Source organism: Taudactylus pleione, unplaced genomic scaffold (genome assembly GCF_031769625.1).
Source record: "Taudactylus pleione unplaced genomic scaffold, aTauple2 ptg001421l, whole genome shotgun sequence".
Lineage (NCBI taxonomy): Eukaryota > Metazoa > Chordata > Amphibia > Anura > Myobatrachidae > Taudactylus > Taudactylus pleione.
In genome coordinates this window covers 486,236-494,028 of record NW_028285820.1, presented here as the reverse complement: position 1 = coordinate 494,028, position 7,793 = coordinate 486,236, and the positions used below count along the sequence as shown (strand labels likewise).

The following is a 7,793-nucleotide window of genomic DNA, read 5'->3' as shown; positions in this document are numbered from 1 at the left end:
CTAGAGGCGTTCGCATGCAGCCGCTCAGCTGCTAATATTTTCATAGGCTGTGAGCGCACGGTAAGACATTAGTACGCCCACTATGTCTTAGCGTGCGACGGCAGTGCTATCGCAAGACAGTTTAATGACGCCCCCCTTTCCTTTGTAGCACACGTCATCTCCAGGAAGTATATGTAAAATCAGTAACATCGAGTGCCATCGGAGCCGCTCGCATCACTTGTGGTTGACCCTACCCCGCCGCAAGCACTGCGAGTGCTTCAGTGTTTAAACAAGCCAGGTGACGTGTACAGTGACGCAGCCTTGTAATTATGGACACCAAAAAAAAGCCGCTTTGACGCTCAGACACAACTGAGTTCGCACCACCACTCCCCCGTTTTCCTGGATCTTCCCCTGTCACCACCCACAAACGGCACATTCTGTCACTCAGAATAGCGGGCCGTCTGTGTATTACAGTGATCGCGCTGAGTGAAAACAATTGTGGGTACCAGGGACCCCTCACTTTAAAAAATTGGGGTCCTACTTCACAGTTTCTGGGTCCCATCACATATTATGGGGAGTGAGGGCAGGCAACAGTTGGGACAGTGCTGCGGGCAGGTTGCAGTTGGTGTAGAGGGCCTTGAGGGCAAAAAGCAGTTGGGGTAGAGTTGGAGGTATAGGCAGGGAAAAGTTGGGGTAGAGCTGGGGGTAGAGCGAACTAAGGGCAGGCAGTGCCACGGGTAGGAAGGGGTAAGCGCACACAGCAGTTGTGACAGTGCTAGGGGGCAAGTGTAGAAAGAACCTTGTGTAGTACTGGTGGGCAAGGATGGAGTAAGGGTAGATAGCAGTTAGGGCGATATAGGGCATGTGTAGTACTGGTGGGCGAGGATGGAGTAAGGCTAGATAGCAGTTAGGGCGATATAGGGCGTGTGTAGTACTGGTGGGCAATGATGGAGTAAGGGTAGATAGCAGTTAGGGCGATATAGGGCGTGTGTAGTACTGGTGGGCAAGGATGGAGTAAGGGTAGATAGCAGTTAGGGCGATATAGGGCATGTGTAGTACTGGTGGGCGAGGATGGAGTAAGGGTAGATAGCAGTTAGGGCGATATAGGGCGTGTGTAGTACTGGTGGGCAAGGATGGAGTAAGGGTAGATAGCAGTTAGGGCGATATAGGGCGTGTGTAGTACTGGTGGGCGAGGATGGAGTAAGGGTAGATAGCAGTTAGGGCGATATAGGGCGTGTGTAGTACTGGTGGGCAATGATGGAGTAAGGGTAGATAGCAGTTAGGGCGATATAGGGCATGTGTAGTACTGGTGGGCAAGGATGGAGTAAGGGTAGATAGCAGTTAGGGCGATATAGGGCGTGTGTAGTACTGGTGGGCAAGGATGGAGTAAGGGTAGATAGCAGTTAGGGTGATATAGGGCGTGTGTAGTACTGGTGGGCAATGATGGAGTAAGGGTAGATCGCATTTAGGGCAGTATAGGGCGTGTTTTGCGACCACTGCTTATACTATGTAGTTACATTTTACTTTTTATTTTCACACTTCTGCCAAAGTTTACTTATATGGCAAATGATGAGGTATTATGATTTTAAACACCAACATATTCTAGCAGTGTACCATCAAGCCGCACTCTAAAAACATTTTACTCATGGAGCACTCTATACATAAACATTACACAGGCTACAAGCTGCTAGAACTACAACTCTTCCTGCAGATGCCTAAACACCAGGCTGATGATGTGTTTAATGAGAACAAAGTAAGACTGGCAGGACAAAGGGGTATAGCTAGGGGTCCTAGTGCCCCTGGCAAAGGAAGGGACTGGCGCCCCCCCATATTTTCCCCTACCACTTGTGCCCTGTGATTGGTGTGTGTGTGTTTTGCCAGCCCTAACCTCCCCCTAGTGCCTAAAACTAAGGGCCTGATTCAGAGCCACTCGCTGTTTGTGAGCGCACACTCTGAATCAGGGCGAGGAGTGTTTTATTTATTTTTTCCTGTCCACTCGCTAAGCAGTGGGTGCCCACCCACAGGTAGTGCGAGCGGGCAGGAGATGGTCGCGTTTATCGTGACCATCGGCATTGCGAGGAGACCCTAAGGTAGGGTCTCAGCACTCGCAATGCCGAGTGATGTCAGTAGGGCCGCCCACAGTAGGGCCGCCTTCGGGAACGCCTCCGTTTGTTCAGCCACCCCCACTACCTGCCTACAAAACGGGGCGAGCTGTCGATCAACATCGACAGCCGCCCCGTTTTGCTGCGAGCCCCGGAGTGAGTGAAGGTCTCACTCGCTACGGGGCTCGTGCGTGCGCACTGGGGCACCATCGACCCGCTTGCGAGCGGGTTTGAATCAGGCCCTAAGCCATAATCGTAATACTTACTATTGGGATTCCGGCGTCCCAACAGCTAGGATAATGACTATAACCCGTGAGGGGTGTGTAGAATTCAGACAGGATGGGAAAATGAGGGGAGAGCGGTGGATTTGGAGAAGAGGGGAATCTGGGATATCCTTGCTACAATTCACCCTCCACAGACCACATCGCACACACATACACTGGGAGCCTACACAACCTTGTGCACCCTGACACAGGAACTCACTTAAATGCTGTCATGCATGTACACACGTGCATGGACTTATGGGAGATACCAGCTTGGTACCAGAAGAGTATTCTGAGAATATACAGTATTCACCAAAGTGGGCTCACCTGTGATTTTTCACCTCCATTGCAGCCCAGTGTGCAAGGGCAGCAACTATGCTACTACAAACGTGGGCACTAGTTTTTCTCCAAGCAGCCAGCCCATCCTAATGAGATCATCAGCTGGGAGGAGCAGCAGGACTTTCTCAGCCAATAAGAAGCCTCCTGCTCCCAGCAAGTAGGTGCAGCTGCCGCATGGAGGAAGCGGATCAGCGCCCTGTCCTCTGTGGAGTGTTATTTTGCACATCCTGTGTATGTGGGACCGGTTCCGACTGTATCACCTATGTGGCGTCATGCGCGGCTCGGGAGGAGGAGCTTCACTGCAGCGCAGGGAGGGCTTGTAAAGCCTTCCACTGCACTGCTAGGCTTATTGAAATTATGCCCGAGACTTAACCGAGCGGGCAGGGGGGCAGCACATGGTGGTGGCCAGGCAGTGGGGGGTTAATGGGCGGAGCCTCAGACAGACTAATTAAAACTACTGTCTCCAGCCCAGGCTTGGTGACGGATACTTTCTGTGTGCTTGATGTGAGCCAGCTCAGACGCTAACCTTCCTCGGCTTTGCAAGCCGCGGAAGGTGGAAAGGAGGAGGAGGGGAGAGTCCGGCTGAGATTGGGGAGAGAGAGCTGAGCTCCCTGTAATCACCGCTCTGCGCTCTGCTCCCAGCTCTGCAATGAGTGACCGCGTGCAGACGTTACTCTGAGTCTGACCTGGGACAGGGGGAATGCAGGGTGGAGACGCTGCCTCACTGCTGCTGCTGCTCCCGGGTAGTGGGCGAGGCTTGACAGTCCCAGGTCGGAGCGTGGTGGGATGGCTGGTGTATGACTGACAGGTTAGACTTAACTGCTGTAGCCAGAGATTGGGAGAGGAGACGCCGCATGGTGGAGACTATTTAATGAGACGCCGACGGCTATTGGTTGAGAAGACGCCGACGGCGGTGATTGACTTCTGCACAGAGCACAGCCCCACACAGCGCCTCCTGCAGGACCCTCACAGTTTTTAAAATCGGGTACGCAACTTCCTGTAGTGCGTAAATACGCGCTATAGTGCATATTTTGTGAACACTGCCGATGCAGCAGGGGGGCTGATCATCAGTACACCGCACACGCTCCACTACGCTCTGCAAGTGGGGGAGTAATGCCCATGGGGGTGAAGTAGTAATATCCCCAATGGGAGTCTACATTTTTTTTTAAATAAAATATTATTATATATTATTTTAATACGTGCAAAGAGTTATATACTGGAACCGCACTGAAAAAATACTGCTGGATTATTTGAATTAATATCTCTTAAATATACCTGAGATAGACTTGATAAATACCACATGTGTCAATGTTCCTAATATGGATCATAAGACCACAGTCAAGACCTGTCACTAGGAAAGTCTATGGTGCTCCCCAGAGTCAATATCTAAACATATGAGCCAAAAAAAGAGAAAAAGGACTCTTGGTGGGGGCACACAATAGGTATAGAGATTAGCAATTAAAAATCAATTTTTATTAAACACAATATAAAAATTAGCAACTGAAAATAATTCAACAAACAAAAAGACATACAATACATGTATACATAATAGTGTTCACTCTAGCTCCGGCGGAAGGCAGGGCGCCGGAGCTAGAGAGGGCAACCTTATGCGCCCGAAAAGGGGGCGTGTCTATAATACGCGCCCCCTTTTCGTCATACTTGGGGGCGTGCCCGGCGCTTACGGACACGCCGGGCAGCCCCCAAGCGCTGCAGAAAGGGAGAATAGATGCCGGGCGCATGCGCCCGGCGTCTATTCTCCGGTGGTGACCGGGACACCGCATTTTTCTCCACCCGCAGGACACTGCGTCCCGCGGGTGAGAACGGCACCCGCAGGCTGTGAGGGCAGGGTGCTTTTTGCCCTCCTCCTGGAGGGCAGGGTGCTTTTTGCCCTCCGGGAGGAGGGCAGGGCGCCGCGCCCCGCTAAAACAGCCTAGCGGGAACGCTACATAAATGAAGGGAGATGCACTCTCCACTGTGGATTTGAGAAAAGCCAGGTGAGATGGTAATAGGATAGTATAGGTATATATATGCGCCTCTCCCCTATATAATAATACCACATATCAGTGTGTGCTGGGAGCTGTGTTATTCCCCCTCATATATCACTGTACAGTCCCCTCTCCCCTATATAATAATAATACCACATATCAGTGTGTGCTGGGAGCTGTGTTATTCTCCCTCATATATCACTGTACAGACCCCTCTCCCCTATATAATAATAATACCACATATCAGTGTGTGCTGGGAGCTGTGTAATTCCCCCTCATATATCACTGTACGGTCCCCTCTCCCCTATATAATAATAGTACCACATATCAGTGTGTGCTGGGAGCTGTGTTATTCCCCCTCATATATCACTGTACGGTCCCCTCTCCCCTATATAATAATAATAATACCACATATCAGTGTGTGCTGGGAGCTGTGTAATTCCCCCTCATATATCACTGTACAGTCCCCTCTCCCCTATATAATAATAATAATACCACATATCAGTGTGTGCTGGGAGCTGTGTTATTCCCCCTCATATATCACTGTACGGTCCCCTCTCCCCTATACAATAATAATACCACATATCAGTGTGTGCTGGGAGCTGTGTAATTCCCCCTCATATATCACTGTACAGTCCCCTCTCCCCTATATAATAATAATAATACCACATATCAGTGTGTGCTGGGAGCTGTGTTATTCCCCCTCATATATCACTGTACGGTCCCCTCTCCCCTATACAATAATAATACCACATATCAGTGTGTGCTGGGAGCTGTGTTATTCCCCCTCATATATCACTGTACGGTCCCCTCTCCCCTATATAATAATACCACATATCAGTGTGTGCTGGGAGCTGTTATTCTCCCTCATATATCACTGTACGGTCCTCTACCCCTATTTAATAATAATATAATATATACAGGACACGTTACCTGGCTCCGGCTGTCAGGAATGTCTATGACAAAATGGCAGCTAAATCACCTGTGGCCCCGCCCCCTCTGCTCTGTGACTGGAAGATTATAAGAAAATGGCCGCCGGTCACCGTACATGAGGACACCATTAGACTATACTGCTGTTACTCTAGTGATGAAGCTGGTTGCTAGTTACAGGACGTCTCTCCTACTATGTGGCGCCTGATTGGATACTCGCTGCTGCCAATCACCGCACAGAGGGGAATGAGAGGAGGGCGGTGACTATGATATGAGGGGCGGGGCAGGTAGTAGCCATAGCTACACGGGAGATAGAGAGGGGCGTGGTTATGTATTGGGGGCGTTTTTTCTATTACAGGAAGAGGCAGAGAGCGGCTGGGAGCAGGTAATTGTATTTATTATTATTATTATTATACAGGGGGAGCAGACTGTGGTGTCCTGTTATTATTATACAGGTGGAGCAGCCTGTGGTGTCCTGTTGTTATTATTATTATTATACAGGGGGAGCAGTCTGTGGTGTCCTGTTATTATTATACAGGAGGAGCAGCCTGTGGTGTCCTGTTATTATTATTATTATTATTATAATACAGGAGGAGCAGCCTGTGGTGTCCTGTTATTATTATTATACAGGAGGAGCAGCCTGTGGTGTCGTGTTATTATTATTATACAGGAGGAGCAGCCTGTGGTGTCGTGTTATTATCATTATACAGGAGGAGCAGACTGTGGTGTCCTGTTATTATTATACAAGAGGAGCAGCCTGTGGTGTCCTGTTATTATTAATTTCATACAGGAGGAGCAGCCTGTGGTGTCGTGTTATTATCATTATACAAGAGGAGCAGCCTGTGGTGTCCTGTTATTATTATACAGGAGGAGCAGCCTGTGGTGTCATGTTATCATTATACAAGAGGAGCAGCCTGTGGTGTCGTGTTATTATTATTATACAGGAGGAGCAGCCTGTGGTGTCGTGTTATTATCATTATAAAGGAGGAGCAGCCTGTGGTGTCCTGTTATTATTATTTTACAGGAGGAGCAGCCTGTGGTGTCATGTTATTATCATTATACAGGAGGAGCAGCCTGTGGTATCCTGTTATTACTATTATGCGGGAGGAGCAGCCTGTGGTGTCCTGTTATTATTATTATACAGGAGGAGCAGCCTCTGTTGTCATGTTATTATCATTATACAGGAGGAGCAGCCTGTGGTGTCCTGTTATTATTATTATAAAAGAGGAGCAGCCTGTGGTGTTGTTATTATCATTATACAGGAGGAGCAGACTGTGGTGTCCTGTTATTATTATTATACAAGAGGAGCAGCCTGTGGTGTCATGTTATTATCATTATACAGGAGGAGCAGCCTTTGGTGTCCTGTTATTATTATTATACAGGAGGAGCAGCATGTGGTGTCATGTTATTATCATTATACAGGAGGAGCAGCCTGTGGTGTCCTGTTATTATTATACAGGAGGAGCAGCCTGTGGTGTCCTGTTATTATTATTTTCATACAGGAGGAACAGCCTGTGGTGTTGTGTTATTATCATTATACAAGAGGAGCAGCCTGTGGTGTCCTGTTATTATTATACAGCAGGAGCAGCCTGTGGTGTCCTGTTATTATTATACAGGAGGAGCAGCCTGTGGTGTCATGTTATCATTATACAAGAGGAGCAGCCTGTGGTGTCGTGTTATTATTATTATACAGTAGGAGCAGCCTGTGGTGTCGTGTTATTATCATTATAAAGGAGGAGCAGCCTGTGGTGTCCTGTTATTACTATTTTACAGGAGGAGCAGCCTGTGGTGTCATGTTATTATCATTATACAGGAGGAGCAGCCTGTGGTATCCTGTTATTATTATTATACAGGAGGAGCAGCCTGTGGTGTCCTGTTATTATTATTATACAGGAGGAGCAGCCTCTGGTGTCATGTTATTATCATTATACAGGAGGAGCAGCCTGTGGTGTCCTGTTATTATTATTATAAAAGAGGAGCAGCCTGTGGTGTCGTGTTATTATCATTATACAGGAGGAGCAGACTGTGGTGTCCTGTTATTATTATTATACAAGAGGAGCAGCCTGTGGTGTCATGTTATTATCATTATACAGGAGGAGCAGCCTGTGGTGTCCTGTTATTATTATACAGGAGGAGCAGCCTGTGGTGTCCTGTTATTATTATTTTCATACAGGAGGAGCAGCCTGTGGTGTCTT

At 48.4% G+C, this 7,793-nt stretch overlaps 1 protein-coding gene across 1 annotated transcript in view; it reads left to right on the top strand.

The window, feature by feature from the left end:
* Positions 1-1,624: 1,624 nt before the first annotated feature.
* Positions 1,625-7,793, top strand: part of LOC148442673 (uncharacterized) — a 40,835-nt gene continuing 34,666 nt past the window's right edge. Inside the window, exon 1 of the mRNA XM_088463619.1 lies at positions 1,625-1,732. Coding sequence (XP_088319745.1) covers positions 1,625-1,732 — 108 coding nt within the window. The remainder of the gene's footprint in view (positions 1,733-7,793) is intronic.